Genomic DNA, 25,128 nt, shown 5'->3' with positions numbered 1-25,128 from the left:
CCAATTTCTTGCTCTTTCTCTTCTTCTGGCACCCTTATGATGCAAATGTTGGAATGCTTGAAATTGTCCCATAGGCTGTTTACACTATCCTTATTTTTTTAATTCTTTTTTCTTCTTGTTCTGATTGGTTGTTATTTGCTTCCTTATGTTCCAAATCATTGATTTGATTCTCAGCTTCATCCACTTTACTGTTTTTTTCCCTGTAAATTGTTCTTTATTTCAGTTAGTGGATCCTTCATTTCTGACTGGATCATTTCTGACTGGATTAGCACCTCACTAAGTTCCCTGAGCATCCTTATAACCAGTGTTTTGAACTCTGCATCTGATAGATTGTTTATCTCCATTTCATTTAGTTCTTTTTCTGGAGTTTCGATCTGTTCTTTCATTTGGGGCATGTTTCTTTGTCTCCTCATTTTGGCAGCCTCCCTGTGTTTGTTTCTATGTGTTAGGTAGAGCTGCTTTGACTCCGTGTCTTGGTAGTGTGTCCTAATGCAGTAGGTGTCCTGTAGGGTCCAGTGGCACAGCCTCCTCTATCACTCAAGCTGGGTACTTGAGGTGTGCCCTTCGTGTGGGCTGAGTACACCCTCCTCTTGTAGTTGAGCTTTGGTTGCTGTTGGCAGATCAATGGGAGGGATTTACTGAGGCCAGTCAGCTGCAAGAACTGGCTGTGACCACTGACCCCCACCCTCTGCCCTCCGTGGAGGATCAGCTGTGCGGGGGGCAGAGTGGTGGTGCTCTGATATGATCTGTAGCTGTCCACTGGGTGCACTGGCCATGGGGTTTCCTAGGTGGTACATGCCCAGGTCAGGCCCTACCTGTGTTCTGCCAAGGGCCACCCTGCCTTAGCTATAAAGCAGTCTGAGATGAGTGGTACTTGTCCCGGGTTTGGAGGTTCCCAGATTAAGCCAAGCTGCAAATCTAGGCTGGTGGCTCCTAATACTGGGCATGCAGCCACTTAGCAAGAGGTACAGGGGCTAGGGGCTCACTGATGCCAGCTGTTCCTTGTTTGAGAGGATTTAGGAGTTTGTGAAGCATGAGCCAAGATCAGCCATGCATATGGGAGAATCACTGTTACCAGTTTGGGTGAGCCAATAAGTTGGGTGGGAAGGAGTCTCAGGCAATCTCCAGGACAGCTCAAACAGTATTAGCCAGGTCGATGGAGCCTCAGATACAGCACCCACCTGCCAGCTGTGTGGCTCTGTTGGGGGAGGGTTCAGAAAGGGGACAATGGCCTCTGCCCCCCCCCCTTTTTTTTTGGAAGAAAGCTGTGCCCCTGCTCTCACGTTGATGCCAGACACTTCAGTTCCCCCCTCATGCCACTGGTGCATTTCAAGCTGCTACCCTGATGCTGGAGCTCAGAGGGAGTGAGTTTGAGTAAATCTGTGTGTGGGTTCTTTAGGAGGGACTGCTTGGGACCCCAGAAATTTCTTCTGCCAACTAACCCCCTCCTGGCTTCTGCATCCAGGAGTATGGGGACTTATCCTCTTGGCACAGGAACCCTGGGCTGGGGTCTTGGTGTGGGGCTGAGACTCCTTGCTCCTGAGATATCCCTCCTGAATTTTTATCCACCAGCCTGTTCTGTATCTCCACCCCTCCTACCAGTCTAGATGGTTGTGGTTTCTTTATTTCTGTAGTTGTCGGGCTTCCATTCAATTCGATTTCTGACAGTTCTGGGTGATGGTTGTTGTACATTTTAGTTGTAATTTTGATGTGTTTGTGCAAGGAGGTGAGCCGCGTGTGCCTATGCTGCCATCTTGCCCGGAAGTCTCCTGGAGATGAAATTTGAGCACAGACTCACGATGAGAAGTGTATCAATTAGCTTTTGCTGAACAAACCAACCCACACCTTAATGGCTTAACACAGCCACCATTCATGATTGGCTCATAATTCAGTGGTTTGGCTGGGCAGTTTTCATCTGAGCTGGGTTGCTGGCATCTGCTGGGCCTGCTCATGGTCTGGTCAGCTGGCAGGTGGGCTGGCAGCTGAATGATCTAGGATGCCTTCTGTCTGGCAGTTGGGAGGCTGTTGGCCAGAGTGATGGGACCACAGGGCTCACCTGTCTCCCTCGTGTGGCAGGGCGGCAGGTGTGAATAGAGGAGACAAGCCCCACTGCACACGCACTTGTACCCTCTGCTTGCAGTATCTTTGCTTCTGTCCCATGACCAAAGCAAATCACTTGGCCCAGATTCAAGGAATGGAGAAATATACTTCACTTCCGCTTGGGACAGTGGCAGTCACATTGCAAAGAGACAGGGACTAGGTTGGAAGAATTTTTGGCCATTTTGCCTGCTACCAGTGCAGTGAGAAGCCATCATGTGCCCGGTACTATGCTGGCCACACGTCTTTTTTCATCTGACCCCAAGACACTCAGAGTTACCTTGGCCCACAGTGAGCGAAGGATCTGAGGCGGAGTTGCACCACATGTCGGAAATGACAGGGGTGTAGGAGAGGGAGCTGAGCTCCAGGGAGGTGGTGCGGCTTGACCTCACTTGGCCTCACAAGGGTGTCTGGAGCTGAGCTGGGATGGGTGGGACCACGTGCTAGCCAGGCATTTTTTTTCTTCTAGCGCTACAGTGCCGGCCCTCTGTGGAAGGTGCGAAGAGCGTGAATCTTTTGAACACAGCCACTCAAAAGGGAGCTAAGATGGGCTCCAAGTTCCCCAAGGGTGGAAGAGCTCACTGGGCTTGGTCTCATTCTAATAGGAGATCATTAGTTAAGAAAAGCTCAAGCCTGATATCTGACAGGGCCTGGCCCAGGGGTTTGGTTCATCTGGTCTGAGCTTGCTGGGCAAGTGGAGGCCTCACCTGGGCCATTCTGCCCCCAGCCCACAGAAGATCACTTCTAAGTAGTCTTTAGAAGAGGGTGAGCAGGGTGAGACCAGGGCAAAAGGATGGAGGTGTCGCCTTAGTCACTTCCTTTACCATGAATTCATGTGACTCTTCGTAATCGTAGCCAATTTGCATAAAATATCCCTTTCTAGTGTTGTGGCTTAATGATATAGCTGTCTCCATTTAGTTATTTGTTTAATCATCCTATCTATGCCGAGCTCCTACTATGTGCTAGGTACTGTGGCAGGCTTTGGGGAGTTAACCATCTGGCATATTTAACCAAATGATTACCAGATAATGGCAGTGACCAGGGTGTGGGAGGGTAAGTTCAGTGAGACAGCAAACTGTGAATGGAGGTTTGACATAGTCAAAGAAGCTGGGAGGGCTTCCCTGAGGAAGTGAGCTGGGCTCTGAAGGATGAGCACAAGGCAAGCAGGCCATGTGTCAGCAGGGAGGAATATAAATGAGTGACTGAATGATGGTCTTAGTGGAGCCAGGAACCCCTGGTGCAAGATGAGGTTAAAAAAATAGAAGCCAGGTGGGCAAGGCCTGTTGGCCAAGCATTGTGGGGATCCACCTTTGGGTGTTAAACGTCAAGTGGGTGATATGATCCATGGGTAGAGACAGGGTCCAGGTCTGCATGCAGGTTTAGACGACACTGGTGCATTCATCCCCCTAACGTTTCCTAAACATCAGCAGTGTCCCAGGCCCCAGGGCCAGTGGAGGGAAGGTGCAGAGCCCAGCCCGCAGGCGCTCTTTTGCGTCTGGGTCTTCGCGCTGGCTGAAAGCAGACGCTGAAGATCACTCCTCTTCTCCTCTCCATCTCAGGTGCCTCCCGCAGAACCTCAGGGGTTCACAGGTCGCTTTTCTCCCTGTTGCAGGCCTTCAGCTGAACTTCACTGCCTCCTGGGGGGACCTGCACTACCTGGGACTCACGGGCCTGGAAGTGGTGGGCAAGGACGGCCAGGCACTGCCCATCAACCTGCACCAGATCTCCGCCTGCCCCAGAGATTTAAATGACCTCCCCGAATACACGGATGACTCCCGGACCCTGGACAAGTAGGTGTCTGTAAGAAGCTTAACTCTCACAACAGCAGGGGCTCGGGGACCTGCTCTGCATCTTAGGCTTCAGGTTCAAACATCAAATAGCAAGCCCTGTTCCACCTTCTCCCGGCCACCCCATAAGGTCTGTGCACCCCATTTTACAGTCAAGGGAAGCCAAGGCTCAGAAAGGGAGGTGCCCTCCCAAGACCACACAGCTGGAAGTGGTAGGCAGGGTTCGAAGCCAGGTTCTCCTGCTTCCAGACAGACTTGTGCTCTGTGTGTCCGCCATGCTTGGCTTTGGGCCTTGAGCACAGAGGCCGCTCAGTAATCATTTGCAGGGATGGCTCTGAGTTTAAACATGAGCGACCTCGTCTCTCAAGGACAGAAAGCTCTTCAGGATTGCTGAGGAAGTCTCCACACTTTCCTCTGCATTTGTCAGGTTTCATAAACCCAGGTTGGGTCAAGTCACTAAGAGGACAAGCCTGAAACGTGGCATCGAGTGGCACCACCCCACAGGACAGCTGTCCCACCTGGTGCTGCCCGTGCGCGTGGATGAGAAGGGTCTAGGGGAGTCAGGGGATGAGAGTTCAATTCTGGCTCTGCCCTTGACAGCTAGTAAGTTTCTTAACCTCTTCAATAGTAATAATAACTGAAATTATAGTTGCCATTTATTTGAGCGATTGTTAAATGCCACATGCTGGACTATGCTAAGCAGGTTACAGACGCTCATCCCTTTAATAATATGACTGATGGGCGCCCATGTAAACTGAGGCAGACAGGTTAAAAACTGACCGAAGGTCACTCAGACTATCCAGTAGCAGAGTCGTGATTAGAACGCATGTCACGGGAGAGCGACACCACGCACCTCACCGCTGAGCTACGCCGTCTTCTCCTTGCCGTGGTTTCCTTGTCAGTAGAATGGGGTAACAGGTCCCCTGGCGGAGGGCGGGAGGGGATTGCCGTATCTCCGCTGCGCCCCTGCTTGGCCCAGAGTGTGTGTGGGGTCAGTGCTAGACCCGTCCCTGCTCCCATGAGGCACCCCTTAACCGTGACCCTCACGTCCTGCTGTCATTGCCCGCCTGGGGCCACTCTGGGCTCTGCATTTCGGCAGGTCTCGCTCCTGCACATGCAGGCCCGGAGCCCGCGGGCCCAGCTCCCCGCCACACAGCCGCCCGCTCATCCACACCCACCCGCTTGCCGCCCTCTGCCCCGACTGGATTGCAGCAGATCCCAGGCCCGGCAGGGCTTCATCTCTAAATACTTCAGTGTGCGTCTCTAAGCAGTAAGGACTTTAAGTAGAAAATATAATCTCAGCTCTGTTATTATACCTACAAAATTAACAGTCATTCCTTGCGTTACTAGATAGCCAGCATGTACCTGTTTTCCTGAGAATGATTTCAATAGTTTGTTTCTTGACTTGGGACCCAGATAAGGTCCGTACATTGTGATCGGTTGATATGTCGTTTTTCATTTTTTTCTAATAAATTATCTTCTGAAGAAGGTTTTTCCCCCCTGTAGAATCTGGATTTTACGGGTTTCATCTCAATGGTATTGTTTAACCTGCTCCTCAGGACCCTGTATTTCTTATAAACTGTTCCTTAGATCTGGAGGCCTGACCAGATTGAGGTTGATTGTTGGGGCAAAGCGTGACCATCGGGACATCGTGGGTGTCACCGTGTATGTCCTTCACGGGCTGCCGGGCTTTTTGTGGTGCTGGCGGCCGGAGCCCAGTGGCTGGATCGACCCATTTACTAGGGTTGCAGACTGGCAAGGCACCGTCCTGTCGTTCTTTCTTCATCAGTGAAGAGAATTTTCCTCCAGTTATGTGGTTACTACGAGATATAATTTAAATAGGAAAGACCATCTAAATGTTTGACTTCTTGCCCTGGCCAGTGTGGCTCAGTCAGCTGGAACATCATCCCCTAAACTGAAAGTCTGCAGGTTCCATCCCCGGTCAGGGCACAGGCCTAGGTCGCGGGTGTGGTCCGCAGTTGGGGTGCGTGCGAGAGGCACCCAGTTGGTGTGTCTTTCACATCGATGTGTCTCCCTCTGTCTCTTCCTCCCGTCCCTGCTCTCCAAAACCAATAAGCATGTCCTCAGGTGAGAATAATAAGTAAGTAAAGTAAAATAAATAAAAAGGAGTCAGCTGGACCATATAACCCTGTAAAAAACCCAACTCCTTTGTTAAATAAATAAGTAAATAAATAAAACTTGATTTCTTCCCTTTATTTTTCCATTTCCAAAATAACACATTGTTCCTCTAGCATCCTTTAAAATGTTCGGCTATTTTTGACTATCATGGTCGTGGACTTGAGTACACTGTGTTTGAAGGGTTTAAACCTATTGTACTTTTGATGCTACTGATGCTCTTAGACCCTGGGAATCCTGAAAGGGTAGTCTCCGACAGCTTCCTGCTCTCTGACTTGACAGATGTTCCAGGCTCATTTTATATAGTTCTTTTTTTTTTTTAAATTGTCCCAGGCATGGACTCAGCCATTTCTGGGACAATTGACCACGAAGCCCTGGTCGCTTCTGGTGGGAAATGGTGTTTAGAGACCATAATCTAGCCACGAGGGATGCTCGTTGCTGTTGGTTTGGTCATTGTTTCAAGGCTTTTTCGTGGACCAAGCTAAGAAGTATCATTTGGGTATTCTTGAGGGTGTCGGGAAGGACCTCCCTTCACCCATCAGCTATGAACACTTCAGCAATTCTCTCTCCTCTCAGGACTGGACAGCAGTTTTGCTATGGAGGCAGCCACAGTTCTGGGAAAGAGAGGTAATTGCTTTTGGAAGGAAATAGACGGTTCTCTAGGAGTAGCCCTCAGTCAGCTTAATTCCACAAACACCCGAGTGTTAAATTGCTGAGTTTCCTCAGGTTTCAGATGCCAGCGATTGTGAGACACGTCATCCATCAACTTAATAACAGCCTTTTAGAGAAAATAAAAAGAAACGTTACCTCCTTGGATGAATGGTTAGATTGTAAGATTTGTTCCAAATCTAAAAATTTAAAATGTAAAAGAAAAAATAAAACTATTTTAAAACACAGGAAATGTGGCAGCAGCCTGGGTTTCTCGCAGAGCAGCAGCTCCAGTCGCCAGGAAGGTGGGGGGGGGGGCGGGCATCGCCCAAGAGGCCAGACTGAGGCCCCTGTCCCCAGGCCTGCCGGTGCCATGCCACGCCCATGGGCTGGAGCCGCAGCATAAGGGCTGGGGTCTGGGCGGAGGTGTGCGGGGCAGTCCAGGGGAGTCGGCAGCAGTTGTCGGGGGGACACGCGTGGGCAGAGCTGGGGAGAAGGGGGCAGGGTGTCCTGAGCAGCAGAACCAGAGCCTGGCCGGGATGGAAGTGCAACACGAGCACGATGCCAAGTTCAGAACCGTGGCTGAGAAGCACCCGAGGGTGCTGGGGCTCCCTGCTCACGCCGGCCACTCCCTGAGATACCCAAGCTGTGTGCGTCCAGCTCCCCAGAACCCCCCTTGTGCTTGTCCCACAGCAGGAGCTGCCAAGTTCACACTGGTGCTTTGGAATCTCTCCCCCAGCACAACAAAGAAGCGATAGAATTCTTCCAAAATGTTCCAATAGAGTCAATACAGCATTTTACAGGAAGTCTGGAAAATAGAGAAAATGTCCACCCCCATCCCCTCTGACACACTATAATTTTTGCTTTTGCAGACTCTCTCCTGGTCCTTGTCCTCATTTTCCAGGCTGAGATGAGGGCACCTGCCGCCCGGACCCTGCCTTTCCCATGTCACTGCGCACGCTCGTGACAGCGTTGTAACTACTGTCCAGACGGACCGGACCTTTCCCCTATTCTGAGACGTCCTGGGTTACTTTTTCCTGATATAAACAACAAGACCACAGTGAACATCTCGGTGCAGATGGCCTTTCCAACACGTTGACTAGATTTTTCTCAGGGGGAAGTTTCTAGAAATGGGATGACTGGGTTCCGGGGTCCTGAAAAATGACACACCTCCCTCCTTTAAAACAAAACCAGAATGTGGATGATTGCTTCACTGCGCCGCAACCAGCATCGACTGTTATTTTTCTTCCTGTTTGATTTTGTCTCACTTCACAGCTGAGAGGAGGCCCCTCGCTGTTACTGTCATTAGTCTCACCTCCCTCAATTCCCCCCATCCAGTCAGGCGCCTGCTGGACTGGGCCACCCCTCACCGCCCCTTTCCCGCTGTGTGCAGGTTAATCGACGGGGCCAACGTCACAATGGAGGGTGAGCACATGTGGCTGATCCCCTTCTCGCCGGGGCTGGACCACGTGGTCACGATCCGCTTCGACAGAGCCGAGAGCATTGCGGGCCTGCGCTTCTGGAACTACAATAAATCTCCCGAGGACACCTATCGAGGGGTAAGGGGGGGACACAGTGGCCGCGCTCAGCCCACTGTCAAGGAAACGGGCCCTTGATGAATGGCTGGTGTGGCTGCCAGAGAGGAGCATAAATCCTCCAGAATTTTCCAAATGGCGATGGGGTTTACAGCCAAGGGGGGAGCACTGCTGTTTCCTTCTTCTGCAAACAGCGGACGCAGGCCGAAGAGCCCGGGCAGACTGGGGAACCTGCAGCTCCTTGTCTCTGCTGGGGGTTCTGGGGGCCTCGGGCCCAGCCCTCAGCTCCCGGTTGCTGCCCTGTTGCCCACTGAGCTTCGGGGCCCCGGCCCAGGCTGAGAGCTTTTCAGGGACCGTCATGTTATTGGACCATCGTCCAGCCTCCGGGAGGCAGATGTTATTGCCCTCGTCTTTCAGAGGATGAGAAGGTGAGGTTCAGACAGGTCTAGTCACCCACCCGGGGTCCGAGCTGGAGCCCCAGATCGAGCTTGCTGGGCTTGGAGCTCTACGTCCTGCACTGCGTTTCTTTTGCTGGGTCTGAAGGAGCAGCAGCTTCTGCTGGAACCTGGAAAAAAGCAGCAGAAGTGCCCCTTTTCATGGGCTTTTGTGACTGGGTGGCTGTGACCCACAGAGCATTTATCTGCTCCCGATACACAGAGGCGACAATGATGAGGTCACCCGAAACACAGCAGTGCGGTCAGGGCACGGCAGCCACAGCGCCTGGGTCTGAATCTGCGCCCTGACTTGCCAGCTGTGTGACCTTTGCCAAGCGGCCTGCTTTCTCTGCCCCTCGGTTTCTTTGTCTGTAAAGACGAGCGGGGTGATACCTGCCTCGGGAGGGTGGCTGTCACCTTTTGCCCCACAATAGCTGATAGAGCCAGCAGTTGGCCTCGGGGCTTGTGAGCCCAGCTCCCCCACACTGCGGGACCGGCGGGCCTCCAGGACTGCGGTGGCTTTCATGGTGGGTGGCAGCCCCCAGCCCGCCAGGCCGGTGCCTCTGGAGCAGCTGCAACCCTTTGCAGGCCGCTCTGTGCACATGCGCGCAAGTCTCCGGCTCAGCACGCTGACAACGTCAGATGTGTTGGTGTGGAAAAAACCCCCAAAACCTCGTGCCTCAACTCATGTCTCTGGGTCTCTGCGTTCTCTTGAGTGAATCCATCTTTCCAGTTGACTTTCTGTGATCTAGATTCATGTCCTGGACACCTTGGGCCCAGAGCCCCTCCCACCCCCTGCCCCAGTCTGGCCCTCACCACTGTCAGTGCCAGTGCCCAGTGGCCGCTGTGGGATGAGGGAGGTGGCCCGATGCGAGCGGGCAGATCCTGGTGCACGGTGTGGGGGAACTGTGCCCCCGAGACAGCGAATCAGATGGCCACCCCCCAAGGCCCTATTGGGCACCCTGGTTGGGGGCCTTGGCTTGTGGTTAGAGCTGGCCTCGGACTGGAGGAGATGGGACTTCAGACCCTCCAATGTCCTTGGGCAAATTGCGCAGCCTCTCTGAACTTTAGTTTGCTTAGCTGTTAGATGGAGGTGATGATAAACCACCCCCCCACCGCCCTGCCCCTGAGGGAATGAACAGTGGCCTGGGGAAGTCAGGAACACTTCCTAGAGGAGGTGATGGACCCAGAAGAGGGACAGGGGCTTCCTGGGCTTCTGCTTTGCTCTGTTGTCAGCTTCATTTTTGGGTGGCTTTCTCCGCAGGGCAAACCCAGGCCTCATGCGGGTCATTCTGGCCATGTTCCATTAGGCTGAGCCAATCATGTGACCAGGGGGTCAGAGTTCTCAGCTTGGCCAGGCCGGGGCCACAGGTCCAGCCCTGGGTTCAGGGTAGGAGTTAGGTTTGCAGAAAGCAGAGTGGAGATACAAAGACAGTATTGGGGTGCCCGGCTCTGGCCACGCCTGAAGCCCGTGACCACACACTTTTCAGGTTTCCATGCCCTGTGACTGACTGACCGACACGATGGGGGGCCCCCTTGCTGCAGAAGGAATAAAGGGCACCAGAGCACAGGGGTCACCCACGAGACCCAGGCCAGGCCCCTTCCTCTCTGCATCTCCCAGAGGTGAAGTCCCACCTGTCTGGTCAGCAGCTGGGCCCAGATTGCTAAGCATGAAGGTGGGGTAAGGTGCCAAGGAGCCTTGATTCCGAAATGTGTGGTTGGAGAGAGGGTGCTGGCTTATCAACCTCCCCTCCCCGCCCCCCACTCACTGAGAGCCGAGCCACCTCACACCCTGCTGTGAAGGCTTTGAGGTTTACTACTGGATCCTGGCGGGTGAAATTGGCCTAGAACAGGGGGACCTGTTGGCTCAAATGTAATCGATTCAGCAAGCTCTCAGTAGGCACCTATGGTGGGCCAGGCCCTGAGGCAGGTACAGAGATGGTCCAGCTGGGGTCTCCGCCACCAAAGGAGACCCACAGACCACCGAGGACACTGCTGGGAAGCACGTGCCCTGGAGGGCGAGTGCAGAGCTCTGCGGAGGGAATGGCTGTGTGGGCCGGTGGCGACTGTGAGCCAGGGCCTAAGGACAGGGCAGTGCGTGTGCGTTTTGTGCCGTGCGCTGTCTGTTCTGGACACTTCACGTAAGCTAACTCATTTCTGAGCCCATTTAACAGCAGGTAAGGACACCGAGGCCTGGGAAGTTTAAGTAACTTGCACAACTACCAATAATGGATGTCAGAGCACCTGAGTCCATGCCCTTGTGTCTTCTGCTGTCTGCCCTGCACCCAGCTCAGCACTGGGCACAGAGTAGGGATGGCACTGGAAAGTGGACCTGGGCAGCTGGCTCTGGTCTGGGGGAAAGGCCAGACGGAGCTCGGGCTGGGGCTCCGTGAAGGGTCGTGCATGCCAGCTGCCAGCAGCACCAGACGCGTTGGCAAACACTGGCGTCCTCCACGCTGGCCGCTTTCTTCAGGCGTGTGTTTTCTCCTGTGTGCTAGGCCAAAATCGTCCACGTCTCCCTGGACGGCCTGGGCGTCTCCCCTCCAGAGGGCTTTCTCATCCGGAAGGGGCCTGGCAACTGCCACTTTGATTTTGCTCAAGAAATCCTCTTTGTGGACTACCTACAAGCTCGACTCCTGCCCCAGCCGTCCCAGAGGTGAGGGAGTGGCACCATGCACGTCCCTTCCTGTCCGCGGCGTGGGCCCTGTGCCTGGTCTGAAGTGTCCACCTAAAGCGTTTTCAGATGGTGTGATCAAAGGCATTGCTTTTCAACTTGGCTGTTTCTAAAGCTCAGCCAAGCCTCCCTGGAAGCCCATGGGATGTGCCCACCTTGTCTGGGTGTTTGGGATTCTCACAGTCCGGAGTGCTTGAGATTTTAAATGCTTCATTATGCTTCCTGCTGGGAAAAGAGGATCCCAGCTGCCTAAATCCAGAAATGCCCGCTGGCTGGTTCAGGGAAGGTTCCTCCTTCTCTTGTTTCTGTGCCCCTGATTTAGAAAGATTCAAAGAGAAAAATAGGGCCCAACATTTCATGGATTCACTGGGGTTTCTTGGCCCCATTCTCAGCTGCATTAAGTTCGTAACAATTTGTAAATGTCACATTAAGGTCACTCATTTAAACCCCCTGATGTCCAAATGCCAGGGGCCAAGTTCTCAAAACTAAATGACTTTCTTTCCACTGTAGCTGGGATCACTCCTTGGGCTGGTCACTGGGAACAGTCACTTAATTATAACATTGCCCTTGAAATGGAAGGAGAGCAGGCCAGAGCGGGAAGGCCCTGGCTGCAGACCTGGGAGAGAAGCCCGGGGGGCGGTGGGGGGGGGGGATATGGAGGAAGAGAGCTCTCCCTCCAAAGCGCCTGCTGTGTGCCAGATGCTTCATATTCATTCACGTAGGGATTATTATGCCCTTTTTACAGTTGTAGAACTGAGGCCCCAGCTAGTGAAGCCACCGTGCTCAGGGTCAGGAAGCCAAAGCCTTACGAGCGCTCCCCACCTTCTGGCCCCTTCTTCCTGCCCTCCTCCCACCCCACCCTCCAGCCAGTCTGGCTGCTTTCTGTGGTAAATGACCACCTCTTCCCTCAGCCCCTTTCCACCTAAGGGCCTTTGTTCTTGTTGCTCCTGTACTTGGAAGACTTGGCTCTGACTCTCCCCACGGCCGCCTCCTCCCTAGCTCAGACACCGCCTTCTGGCCCGTGTCCCGCCGCCGCCCTGTGCCCGCCGTGTGTCTCATTCAGCTCTCAGCGCAACATGGACTTTCCTTGTCCACGAAGGGGCAGGAGAGCAGGGTGGTTAGGAGAGCTCTGGAACTGGACAGCCTCAGAGCTCATCCCAGCTCTGCCTCCCATTTGCGGTGTGATTTCACTTGCCCTGCTCCTCTTCCCTCATTCACAACCTGGGGACGCAAGAGCACCACCCACTCGGGTAGTTTTGAGGCCCAGGAGGGCCCATACCAGTCAGAGCCTGTGCCGAACTGGCCGTGACTGAACCCCCCAGCAGAGTGGGAGCCCCATGTAAGCAGGAGCTGCAGCTGTCTTCCCACACCGCCCCCCTGGGAGTGCCACACCGCCGTGGTCTTCAGTCTGTCGCCTGGGGAGTAACTGACCGGCCACTCCGGCACTTGTGTTCTGCTTACTGGTGTTCTTTTGTGTTCTTTAGGCTCAACACAAAAAGCCTGGAGCGGGCAAGCATGGACTACGAGGCACCGCTGATGCCCTGTGGCTGTATCCTTCTCCTGCCCCTTCTGCACACCCTTGGCTCTGGGGCCCAGGGAAAAGGCGAGGCCCTTGTGGCCACCTTGCGGGCCTGAGGCGGGGTCTGGGCCTCCACTGCTGGCCAGGGTTTCAGGCAGGCCTCAGCCAAGGCAGCTGGACCACCATGAGGGAAACCTAGGAGAGGATGGGAAGGCTACCAGGTCCTCAAGCACACTGGGTGCCACTGGGGCGGGGGCAGCGTGGGAGCCCCAGATCCTGTCCCCTAGTGGGCAGGGCTTACAGGAGGCAGCTCCAAGGACTCCAGCCACGAGGGGCTGGAGAAGCTGGAACTGACCCAGGGACTAGAGTGGGGCTATCCTTCAGACCAGGCAGCGGGGAGCTAAAGATAGAGGGAACAGTAGTAGCCAGATTTACCGTACCTCTACTGTGGGTTGCCGGCATAAACTTGCTGTATTAGCCCCACGTGGTGGGTACTAATACATTAGTACCAGCATTCCCATTTCACAGCTGGGAAGACTGAGGCAAAGGGAGGCTAAGTGGCCTGCCCACGGCCACATAGTGGGAAGGGGCAGGACCGGGTTAGTGAACACAGGCAGCCTGGCTCTCTCACTAGCCTGTTCTGGAAGGACTGCTTCTAGCTACGATGTCACCTGGGAGCCACCCTGCCACTTCTCAGGTATCCCGCCCCGCCTGCTCCTGCGGATGCTGGGCGTGAGGGGGCGCGTGCTGAGGAAGGGCTTGATGCCTGTGATGCCACGGTGGTCACCCTGCCACGGCCCATCCCTCTCGATGCCATTAAAGCTCCCGCGCCCCCTCTGCCCGCAGCAGCCACACACTTGGATGGAGGGAGGAGGGCACAGGCTTTCTGCTCTTGCTGGGTCCCAGCCGGACATGCTGGAGTGTGAGATGGTTGGGCCTGGGCCAACCTGTTCAGTGCCATATAAGGAGTTTGTGACACAAACGTGTCCCCATCCTTCCAGCTCCCTGGAGAGCACTGTCCCCCCCTGTCCTCCTGTCTCCTGGGACCTGCAAAAAGGCTTTGAATTCTTAACACACACACACAGTTTAAATTAAAGGAAAGCAGATGCCACATGTATTTGGATAGGGTTCAGTCTCAGAGAAAAATCATTGTTCTGCTTTCGTTCATCTATATAAACCCCAGAATTATGTCTTATGTTGTCTTCGTCATTGTTTTACTTTGTTCTCAGGAAATCAAGCCCGTTCTTCCTTAATGACCCGTGCCAGTCATTTTTCAGTTTCGGCTCCTGACCAGCTGGGGCGACCCCTATTACATCGGTCTCACCGGCCTGGAGCTGTATGACGAGCGGGGAGAGAGAATCCCTCTGTCGGAGAGCAGTATCCTTTCCAGGCAGAGGGGCCCCGCCCAGCCTGCAGGAAGCGGAGGGTCTGGGAGGGAGCTGCAGTCTGGACGGCAAACGGGATGTCCCTGTAGGAACCGGACCTGCGATTAAAGTGCCAGTGGACTCTGCTTACAGTCAGAAGCAGCCCCCAGCCACGCCTAACAAGGCCCCGGCACAGATGCACACAACCAGGAGTCCTGTGGTCTGGGGAACTGGGCGAGGCTGCCAGCGGCCGCCCGGGGAGCCACGGTCACTGTGGGACTCTAACGGCCCTGACCAAGGTGGTAGGGGCAAGCTGTTAGTGTGTCCGCCTCGGCGTGTGCTGAGTTCACCGGCCGTGGAACGCCGTGTTCATGCCCGGGGCTCGTCACATGCTACCTCGTGTGCCCTCACGACAGTCTTGTGAAGTGAGTGCTGCTGTTGCCCCCACTTCACAGATGAGGGATCGGGACACAGAGGGTTGAGTACCTGGCCCACGGTCACACAGCCAGTGAGTGGGGGACTCCAGAGACCACGCTCTCCTCTCTGGTCCAACCTGCCCGACCGCTCTGGGGTCTTTGTATTTCATTTTTTTTAAAGATTGTATTTACTTTTTTTATAGAGAGGGGAAGGGAGGGAGAAATAGAGGGAGAGAAACATCGATGTGCGAGAGAAACCTCAATTAATTGCTCCTTGCATGCCCCCAACCTGGCCCACACCCAGGCATGTGCCCTGACTGGGACTCGAACAGGTGACCTTTTGGTTCATAGGCTGGTGCTCAACCCACTGACCCACAGCAGGCAGGTTGACCCCTCTGGGCTCTTGATCTGTGACCCTGACATGCCAGTTAGGGAGCTGCCAGAGCAGATCAAACCCCAAGGCCTGCCTTACATCAATTTGGGGCCCCTTTTCTGCTTTCCCTTGGTGACACCTTGCTCCTCACCTGGAGTAAATGATTCTTGGTGGTTTGATCATTTTCAGTGACTCCTTGGCTGTATAAGGCACAGTGGTTTCACCAGGAGAGCTCACATCCAGGGCCCTTTGAGATCTTCCCATCAGTTCTGGAACGTGGGGATTTTTATACCCATTTTATAGATGAGGAGCCAGGCCCAGAGGTGTCCCGTGACTTGCCCGTGACCTCAGGTCAGAATGGCAGAGCCAGAGCTGGGGTCGGGTTCGCCGGCCCCACGTTAACGCCCGGCAGTGGAGTGCCTGTAGCTGGGCCAGGCCCCGCAAGTCCTCCCCATCTCGGCAGAGGCAGAGTGCAGCCGTGACCCTGTCCCCTTGCAAAAGAAACCCTTTGCAGAGTTTGCCCTCCACTCTCCAGAGTAGCAGCAACATATTTTGTTCCTACCTCTAGGAGTCCCATGACACCTTTTCCAGATCTCTCTGTGTGGCTGCCTCCCCTCTCCTTGGAACTGGCCACCCACCCTCCTCTCAGCCTCAGTCCATGCTCTCATTTTCCCCAGAACACGTCTCATTTGGCTGTCATTTCTCAGGCTGCCCAGAGCAGCCACCGGCCATTGTGCCCACCAGGCCCACCTGCCCTGGTGTCCCCTTGAGCGCCCAGTCAGTGTGCCTGAGGCTGGCGGCCTCGAGGGGGGCGCACGGTGCCGAGCTCACTGTTGAGTTATGACAGCTTAGGTGCCTCCTCAGACATCGCTGCCTTCCCTGACAGCGTGAACGCCCTGGAGGGCGTTTGCGGGGACGTCCGGACCCCTGACAAGCTCATCGACCAAGTGAATGACACCAGTGACGGCAGGCACATGTGGCTGGCTCCCATCCTGCCTGGCCTGGTGGGTTTCCGGAGGCTCTCAGCCCTGGGGTGGACTGGGAGACTTTCTGTCCCCGGCTTAACGACACACCTTTCTACCTGGCCAGGTTAATCTGGAACAAGTCAAAATGCACGGAACCGTCAGGAAGGCTTAGGCGTTCGCGAGCATGTCTAAGGGGTCAGCTTTGCTGGCCCGCAGTTCTTATCTTTGCTGTGGGCGAAGGCGGGTCGCTAGAAGAGACCCTAGGGGATAAAGGGCCACATGGGACTCTGAAGCGGGGTTCCCCAGGGCACCAGGCCTGCGGGCTGGGACATCTGCCACTCCCCATGGGCAGCATTCGCTGGTTCTCTTTTCTGCCTCTGCTCCCCTCTGTAGCCCACCGTGTCCCCCTCTTTCCAGCTCCGTCCTCGCTTTCTGCTCCTTCCTCATGTTCCTGGGCACAGGACCCCGCTCTAGCACCAGGTCGGCCTGGCGATCTCTCTCACTGATTCAGTTTCGCCCACCTCAGACTCTGCATTTGCTCCTCCTTATGTTTTTCCTCCAGCACCTGATGGAGAGCCTGGTGGGTGTGGGGGGGCTTTGCCCGACGGGCTCTGGTTGGTGATGGTAGAGAGAGAAGAGAGAGGCCAGGAGATGGGACAGGTGGGTCTAGCCCTGCCAGACTCTCAGCCACAGGGCCAGAGGCCTGGGCAGTTTATGTAGCAGTGTCTGGGGTGTCCATGTGTCCATCGAAGTGTCCCCCTGTTCCACTCCGTGGAATTGGGCAGGAAGATAAGCGGGTACATTTTCCTCTCAAAACACTCACAAGAAGGGGCAGCATCAGCAGTTTTGTGAGGGAGGTTTTCCAAAGGCCTTTCCCCCAAATTGCCCCTCCCAACCATCAGCTTCCCTTGAGTGGAGGCCAGCCCCTCAGCCCCAGCCCCACCACACAAAGTTGCGGGGGGCGGGGCACAGATCCATCGGCTCTTGGACATGGGGCCACTGAGTTGTGGCCCCCGAGCCAGTGCCGCCTGCTGCCGTCTTCAGTGTGGCCCCAGCGTGTGCTGTCTTCTTTCACTGGGGCCTCTGAGCAAGGCCACAGGCTGAGAACCGGGGCAAAACAGGGCTGGAGCGCAGGCGGCCGGTGGCCAGTGCTGGCTGCTGTTGCTTTATTGCATCTTGCAAGGAGCCCCTAGCATGTGAGAACCTTTGTTGGGGAGGGAGGATGGGAGGCTGCCGGGCCCACCCCACTAGCTGGTTCTGTGTCTGATCTGGACTGCCCCGCCTCACTCCCCCCGCAGAGAGTCAGAGACAGAGTAGCGAAAATTACCCAGCAGCGCCTTCAGGGCCTGCCTGCTGCGCTTTTCACTTGTGATTTGCGGAAAGGACAGACGGGGCTCAAAGCTGTGCTGATAGCCGGGCCGTGCTCCTTGACTCCAGAGTGGAGGCCTGACCCCGCGGCCCACGTTGCCCCAGACTGTTTCCGGGGGGAAGGGAAGGGTGTACCCAGTCCCCCTGGGTATTTAAATGGGCGCCACGCCAGGCCCAAGAAAGCAGGCCCTCCAAGAGCCAGCTCAGCGGTTTGTTGCAAACGCAGCCGCACGTGACCTGACTGACGATGGGCTTCGAGGACAGGGAAGGCGGCGGGAAGCCCGTGTCCCAAGGCCCGGAGCACCTCAGGCTGGGCCTCGTGGGCGGGGCTGCGGCCCAGGCCCCTGCCCGCTCCTGGCACCCCGCCCAGCCCAGAGCCTCCGCTTGCAAACAGGCCCGTTTCAATTAGTGCTCCTCTGACAGGTGAACCGGGTTTATGTGATTTTCGACCTGCCCACCACCGTGTCGATGATCAAACTGTGGAATTACGCAAAAACACCCCAACGAGGGGTGAAGGAGTTTGGCGTAAGTACTTACTAGCTGGGCTTTGAGACAGTTGTGCTCAACGGTAATGAGGCCCCTGGCAGAGCTCCTTGGTCACAGTCTGATTGACTTCTCTCTGTTGCGGCCTCACACACAAATGCCCGGCCCTGCCCCCGGGGACTCACAGCCCCTTCGGGGGGATTTGAATCATCACCCTGAAAAAACAAAGTGGCTTTTCTTTCACCTTTTCTTCTCAAAACGTACTGATGTAGGGAGTTCTTTGTGCAGTGCGTGACTCTGGGCTGGGGAGACGAGGGCCCCCAGGGCTTCACAGCTCTGCCTCATGGGCTAACGGTATTTCAGCCCTTGAGTCTCAGACTCCTCGTCTGAGGAGGCTAATGACGCACCTTCCCGCTGGCCGCGAAGAGCCCAGGTCGCAACACAGGCCGGGCACAGGGTGGGCGAGGCCCGGTGCCGTGACACTCTTTGTCCAAGGTCACGTGCAGGAAGGAAGAGAGGGGCTGGTCAGCCATGCCGCAGAGCCCCTCCTCTGTGTACATTCAGCTCCTGGTGGACGACCTGCTCGTGTATAATGGGGTCCTGGCCATGGTGGGCCACCTGGTTGGGGGCATCCTGCCCACGTGCGAGCCCACAGTGCCCTACCACACCATCCTCTTCACCGAGGACCTGGACATCAGCCCCCAGGAGAAGCACGCCGCCGTCAGGTGCACCCCAGCCCAGCCCTGGCCCTCCCCGCCCCGCCGCCAGCCCCGCCACCAGCCCCGTGGCAGGGGCCCCGGGCTGGGGCCTGATTGGGTCTCCTGTCTTTTCCCTCTCTGCAGCAACCAGGTGGAGGACCAGGACGTCCAGATGATGAACGAAAACCAAATCATTGCCAACTCGAAAAGGAAGCAGAGTGCCGTGGACCCAGGTCAGCTTCTGTTCACTGCTTGGGGCGCCCCCCTCCAGAGTTTGGGCCTCATAGAGGAGGAGCAGCAGCACCACACGCCCTCTCGGGCCCTGCCTGCCCCCAGACCCCTCTCCCGCCCAGGAGCCTAGTGGGGAGCTGAGGAGGGGCTGACGGAGGCAGAACCTGGAGCAGCTTGCTGCCATCCCCAAGCAGGCCCCTCAGGGCACAGCACTGGTCCCTGGAGGCCAGGCCTTTCTGGCACAGAAGGGAAAGCCCATCAAGGGCAGGAGCACACTATCCAAGGGGTTGCTCTGGGCCACACCAGACCAGTAGAGGATACGCAGGGTGAGGGCTTCTTGGAGGCGGCGGTATTTGAGCCTGCATCCTAAAAGATGCACGGAGTTGGCCAGGCAGAGGGAGCAGCATGGGCAGAGGCCTAGAGGGCAGTGTGGGGGAGTCTGCTCCAGTGAAGGGGCCAGTGTGCGGGAGTGCCAGGCTCAGAGGCTGCTGGGAGCTGCAGGTGGGGGCCGAGCCTCCAAGGGCCTCTGATAGAAACCTGGGCAGTCTGGATTTCAGCCCGAGGGTGTGGGGCAGCCCTCCAGGGTTGAGGCTGGGTAATACTCATCCCTCTGTGCTCTCCATTGACAGCCTTACGCCCCAAAACCTGCATAAGTGAGGAGACAGCAAGACGATGGCGGTGCTGAGCGGTGAAGGAGGGAGAGCTGGCCCTCTCAGCCAGCATGGGGCTCCATCCCTGGCCCCCTCATCACCCATGTCCCCCCTCAGTCCTCAGTGTCTGCCAGCCAGGACCCTGTCTTCCAGCCAAGGGCTGGAAGAGCGCTGTGGTGGGGACGGGAGCCTTCTGGGGGAAGGGACGAAGAGGGCGGGCGGCTCTGGGAAAGACAGGAGCTGTGGGTGGGAGGAGGCAGGGCTGCCGTTGCAGGGTGCGGGGCCCTCTGTTCTGTCCTGCAGGGAGCCCCAGGACACCTGGCCTGGTGCCTCTCCCATGAGATCCAGCAAAACAGGGCTGGCATCCACTCAGCCCTGCCCTAGGTTCCCAGAGCCAGGTCTGACTCGGGCCAAGATAGGGGGCTGGGCCGTGGAGGCCCCCCATCCAGCCTGGAGCATGGCTGAGCAGGCACAGGGACCAGGCCTCAAACACCAACACTCGAGGGGTGTGCCCGGGCTGGGGCGCCAACAACTCCCTCTCCCCCACACACATCCCTGCCTCCTTTGGAGTCTAGCAGAGCTGCCTGAGAGGGTGGGACTTTTCCCTGGACCCCCAAATGTCTAGCCAGAATGGCTACAACCCCCTTACTCATCCCTGGCCCCACTGAGGACCAGTGGAAAAGGACAGATCCCCTCGGAGGAACAGGTTCTGCAGGGGTCTGTCTTCTTACCAAGGCTGAGGAGGGATTGGCCAAGGGCACAGGTCCCGCAGAGGAGAGGAAGGGAGTGGTACCTGCCCGTCTAGAACTGGGCCCACCCTGGCATGCCGGGCACTCGTCTCTGCTCCCAGGCCCAGGAAGGACCGGCAGGAGGGCCAGCGGGGCCCATCTAGAGGCCCTGTGGCCGAAAGGCAGGGAGGCCAAGGACCAGTGCCACAGCCCTACTCTCAGCCCCCAGAGGCTACGCCCCTTCCACTTGAACTCTGTGGACAGAGGTAGCCCTCACTGCACTCCCGGCCCGTCCCTGGAGCCCGGAGGCTGGCTGCTGCTCTCTCCCTTTATGTTCCTGTCCGTGCCCTTGGTGTCAGGCACCGAGGGTCTCGAGGTCCAGGCCCCCCTCTCCTCCTTCTTCCAGCGGCTTCCCAGCAAGTTGGAAATGTGCCTTGTACCCCCAGCCGAGTGAAGCCCAGAACACATCTATTTCCATCTATGTAACAAGCTCGGATCAGGGACCTAATTGGTTTCCCAGTGGTGGGTAATTTCTCGTTCCCAATATTAATCCGTTGTTTTCCTGGCGCCCAGCCCAGCCGCGTGACTGTACTCCAAGTGCGTTCCTATGCAACCGAGGGCCCAGCAAATACTTTATGAGCTTTGCAGCTTCCACGGGCAGCTATGCAAATGCACTTCTCCTTTGGAGCGGGGTCGATGTGAAGATAAGGAATTGTTTCTGTCCAAGAAGATCCATCATTTCTGTAGCCTCCAAGCCCCCAGCTTCTCTGCTCCTCCCAGATGCGCTGCGCCTCCCGGGCCTCGGCTCCCAGGAGAGCTGGCGTCGGGGCACGTGGGGGGCTGATCTGGCCAGCCCTCAGTGACCAAAACCAGAGCCGTGGCTGTGAAGGGAGCCCAGCTGCCCATCCCCCTGAGGCCCGGGCGCAGGTTGGACTGGCAGAGAACACCGCACAAGCACCACGCACGCTCGCTCCTGGAGTCTCAGCTGATGTTTATAACAAGTGTGTGTACCATGCAATTTCGAAGGAAAGAAAGGCTGTACAGGCATTAACTGTAAAACAAATTTCTATTTTTTTCTCTTGCAAAATCAATAAAAGATGTTGTTAAGGGTATTCTTTGGTACACTGGGTTTGGGGTCAAAGACAGCCCATGCTGTCTTCAGCAACTGAGTCAGAGGCCACTGAAGGCCAGCCAAGTGACATAGGGGTGTCCCCGCTCTGACCTTCATTGTCCCCACCTGTGGACACCCCCGGCACTGTGTGAGAAGCAGACAATGTAAGCCCATACATGGATAGTGATTATTTTGTGCCTGGCACTGACTCATGTAACCCACATAACAGCCCCATGGGGTAGGCACTATAATGGTCCTCCTTTTATAGATAGGGAAACTGAAGCACAGAGAGGTTGAGTAACTTACCCAAGATGCACAGCTATTAGTCAATGCACAGGTCCCAAAACAACTACGGGGGAGCCGAGGTGGCGGTGTAATCCCCGGGTCTTTGGCTCTAGGCGTTCCCCTCAGTGTGTGTGGATTCCGGAGGCCCAAACCCCAATGCCTGACTCTTGGCCTCCCACCTGGCTGCCACTCCCCTTGCTTCCCCTGCTCCCCTGCTCTCCCCAGCTCTTGGCACCCTGGGAAAGCAGCCCTTGAGTGGAAAGAAGGTTCCTGAAAGGGGTGGGGGCGTCCGGACTGCAGCTTGGACGCCAGCGACTGCTTTGGCAGCAGGTGAGAGGACCCTCTGGAAACCCACCTCCCTCACTCTACCGGGGGAGGGGGAGGCTTTCTGTCTGTCCCCCGCCCCCACAGAGGGAAGCTGTCAGGGCCTCTGGTGGCCCTCTCCTGCCCCCTGCTTCTAAGTTCCTAGGAAGACCGAGGGGCCTTGCTCTGCCTGGACACCCTGGTGTTGGAGAGCCAGCCTCGTGCCTCCGTCCAGGATTGTACACCTGGGCCAGCCCCAGAGACCCGGGGGACAGGGGGTGTGAGTGAGGCGTCCCCACTTTTCAGCCTGATAAGCCTCTCGGCCACCAGCCGGTACCCCCGGCCAGGCCCCTGTGGTTCCGGGACCAAAGCCGGCCTGGGAGGGCCTGGCTGGCAGCAGCGCAGCGCCAGTGGCCCAACAACGCCAGGTCTTCAGTGTTTTTAAGAGAAGCCAGAAATTCAGGTGTTTTATTTATTTTTAATGTGAAATCCAACTTTTAAATGTTGGCGCAACTTACCCGAGCAAACAAACCCCAAGCACCCCAGATAAAACTGATTCAAGCCCAGCGAGGGGACACAGCTGTGTGGCCCAGAGTGGGAAGGACTGCGCCCCTGGGACCCAGGCCCCTGCTGCCTGGGCGTGTGGAGGGCTCCCCCAGAGCCCGAGACTCAGTCGAGCCTCGGGCACCCAGCCAGGCCACAGGCCCAGGCTAGGGTCTAGAGGAGACAGGCGGGACCTCTGTCCACCGGGTCATGTGCCCCAGTGAGCTGGGGGCTGTCTGCGTGGTCGTCCCTGACCTCTGTGTGATGTGTGGCATTCCTGACAGCACTTCCAGGCTCCCAGCTCTGGAAGACCGTTCCACCCAGAGCCCCTGCTGAAGGCACAGCCTTTGACAGACGTATTTTGTGGCAGTGACAACAAAAATAACAACAGCCACTGACAGCGATCCCGCCCCACACTGGATACCCTGCGGGTTCGGCACGGAAGGTGCACATCAGTGCCGGACACAGACCTTACTGGGCAGGTACCCTTTCCCCAGCAAGCTGGTGATGGCGAGCGATGGCCCTGGGGCCGGCTGGCCGGCCAGGTTCAAGTCCAGCCTCCGCCACCTCCTAGCTGTGCAAACTTGGAGAGAGACTTCACACCCTGTGCTCCCCTCGGCTTTCCTACCCAGCAGGATGCAGGCAGCGCCTGCTTCCCGTAAGTGCCCCGGGGAGGGGAGACGCACTCCACACGCGGCACGACTATGCCCAGTTTGCACACTGAGGCTTTACAATAAGTGACATGGGGGCCGAGAGGGGACTCCAGGCCCGGGCTCCTCACCAGAGCAACATGTCCCTACCTCCCAGCTGACACACCTCGACTTCTGGGACACCTGCCCAGCCCTGGTGGCTTGGTCTGGGAAGGGTACTGGCCTTTGGGCAGAGGTTGCTGCCCACCCTCCTCTGCCCCTCTCGCTCCTGCCCTGTTGCTTCACTCCTTCCCATGCCGCCTCTCCCTGACCCAGCCTTGCTGCACCCCTGCTCACCACCCACACCGTCACCCAGGAGGTTCCCAGGGAGGGCCAGGAGGTCTGAGGAAGGTGCCTGGGGCACAGGCTCACCACCCTGGCCTCCTGCTGTGGAACTTCTCTCTTGCAGAGGCCCCCCTCCGCTCTGGAGTCCCAGCCCCTCCCTCCCCCAGGTCCTGACCAGTCCTGGTAGCTGCCAGGCTCCAGCCAGGCCTCTGGACATCAATTCAGCCACCAGCCTCCCCTTTGGCAGAGGCTCAGACGGGGTCAGTCCAGATGAAATGTGGCTGAAGAAGCAATTACGGGGGTAGCAGGGGCCAGGCCGCACTGGGGAAGGGCAGCAGTCCTGTGCCAGCTTTCCCTCCGTCTGTGCGGTACTTCCCCGTGTGGAGGAGATTGGTTTTTCCTCATGACCGATGGTCCTCAGCTGGGCTGTGTGTCCTCAGGCCCACGCCGGCCGTCCAGCAGTGCGGCACTGCGATTTGTTCTCTGCCCACAGCCGGGAGTGAGGGGCGAGTGGAGCTGAACCCCAGCCCTGCAAGCTGTGAGCTCCGGGCCGCATCTCCTGTGGTTTTGGGACGGGAGCTTTTTCTGATGCAATCACCCAGAAGGCGCCTTTCCCTGATTCCCACCGAGGCCCCTCGAGGCCATGTCCCTGCTGCACAGTATCAAAGCCCACAGACAGGAGCCTCGGACAAGCGCGGCCCGGCCCAGAGCCCTCACGCCCCTCCCGCACCTCCAGGCGGCGCTGGTGCTTCTCCTCCCCACCCCCAGCGCCGCCGCCCTGTAACCACGCCCCCAGGCCCCGCCAGGCCCCGCCCCGCCCCTGCCCCACACCCCATCCCCCAGGCCGCCCCACACACCACCAGGACAACTGCCCCAATGCAGAGCGGACACGTCCACCCCTGAGAGCCCTCCTGTCGCCGCCGTCACTATAACCCCCACGCTGGGTCTACACTGAGCTGTCATTCACTTTTCTTTGAGATTCTGTTCGTACATTTCTTTCTTTTTTTCGGTATTTTTGGTAACAAAATGTAATATTGTGACTAAAAAAAGAAGCCCTTTTTTCAATGGCTCCCGGTGGCCTTTCAGGTGGTGAAGGCCACACTCCTTGTTATAATCTGCAAGGTCCCACCTGCCCCGGCTCCGGATGACCACCCAGCGGCTGACCTGCGCCACCAGCTCCCACCAGTCTGTCGGGTCCTCACCGTAAATGCAGCACAGCGCTCCTCTCAACCCCACGACCTCCGCCCTGCTCCGCCTCCTGCCTACAGCCCTCGCCGCCTTCCTTCTCGCCCCCCCCCCCCCCCCCCCCCGGCGGCCCCTCCTCTGAGAGGCCTGCCCTCACCGCTCCAGTTTAAGGCAGGTCTTTCCTGGGGTCACCTGTGTAGCACTTCCCACATCCTGAAGTGACATTTTTGTCGTTAGAATTAACTTGGCAGGCCCAGATGCTTTTCTTCGTCCCCACCTCCTTCCGAGCAAGGGGTCAGCACGCTGGCAGCAGCGGCCCTTCCCCCGGGGGAGCCTCCCAGCGTGCCTGTCCTCCGGCCCAGCTGCGGCGGGCGAGTGCCCATGAATCAAGTTGACATTTCCATTACTGGAGCCAGGGATGGCTTCGCTGGGGGTGCTGGAATGACTGCTCATCACAGCCACCAGCCGAGGAGGGACGACAGCCCAGCTATCGCCTGCGGCCTGGGCCTGCCCATCAGCCCTCAGCCTGGGAAAAGACCATTGCCCTGGGGGTTCTCTGCATCTGGCGGGAGAAGGGGTGATGTGGGAAACGAGAGGGCGAAGCCTCGTTTCAGGGCACCC

The 25,128-nt window shown here is 56.9% G+C and overlaps 1 protein-coding gene across 10 annotated transcripts in view; it reads left to right on the top strand.

The window, feature by feature from the left end:
- KATNIP (katanin interacting protein) overlaps positions 1-21,218 on the top strand; it is a 194,258-nt gene extending 173,040 nt beyond the window's left edge. For 8 of the 10 annotated variants that reach the window (XM_045195338.2, XM_045195336.2, XM_045195335.2 and 5 more), the window contains 10 exons: positions 3,710-3,887; positions 8,062-8,227; positions 11,136-11,293; positions 12,796-12,860; positions 14,097-14,207; positions 15,836-15,987; positions 17,740-17,841; positions 18,364-18,524; positions 18,642-18,730; positions 19,358-21,218. In XM_045195338.2, the coding sequence (XP_045051273.2) occupies positions 3,710-3,887; positions 8,062-8,227; positions 11,136-11,293; positions 12,796-12,860; positions 14,097-14,207; positions 15,836-15,987; positions 17,740-17,841; positions 18,364-18,524; positions 18,642-18,730; positions 19,358-19,413 (1,238 nt within the window). In that variant the 3' untranslated portion in view covers positions 19,414-21,218. The remainder of the gene's footprint in view (positions 1-3,709; positions 3,888-8,061; positions 8,228-11,135; positions 11,294-12,795; positions 12,861-14,096; positions 14,208-15,835; positions 15,988-17,739; positions 17,842-18,363; positions 18,525-18,641; positions 18,731-19,357) is intronic. The other 2 variants (XM_024560330.3, XM_045195337.2) reach the window with 1 other exon arrangement.
- The last annotated feature ends 3,910 nt before the right edge of the window (positions 21,219-25,128 follow it).

Source organism: Desmodus rotundus, chromosome 1, assembly GCF_022682495.2.
Source record: "Desmodus rotundus isolate HL8 chromosome 1, HLdesRot8A.1, whole genome shotgun sequence".
Lineage (NCBI taxonomy): Eukaryota > Metazoa > Chordata > Mammalia > Chiroptera > Phyllostomidae > Desmodus > Desmodus rotundus.
The sequence above is the reverse complement of the archived record's forward strand: the minus strand, read 5'-3'. Positions and strand labels throughout refer to the sequence as shown.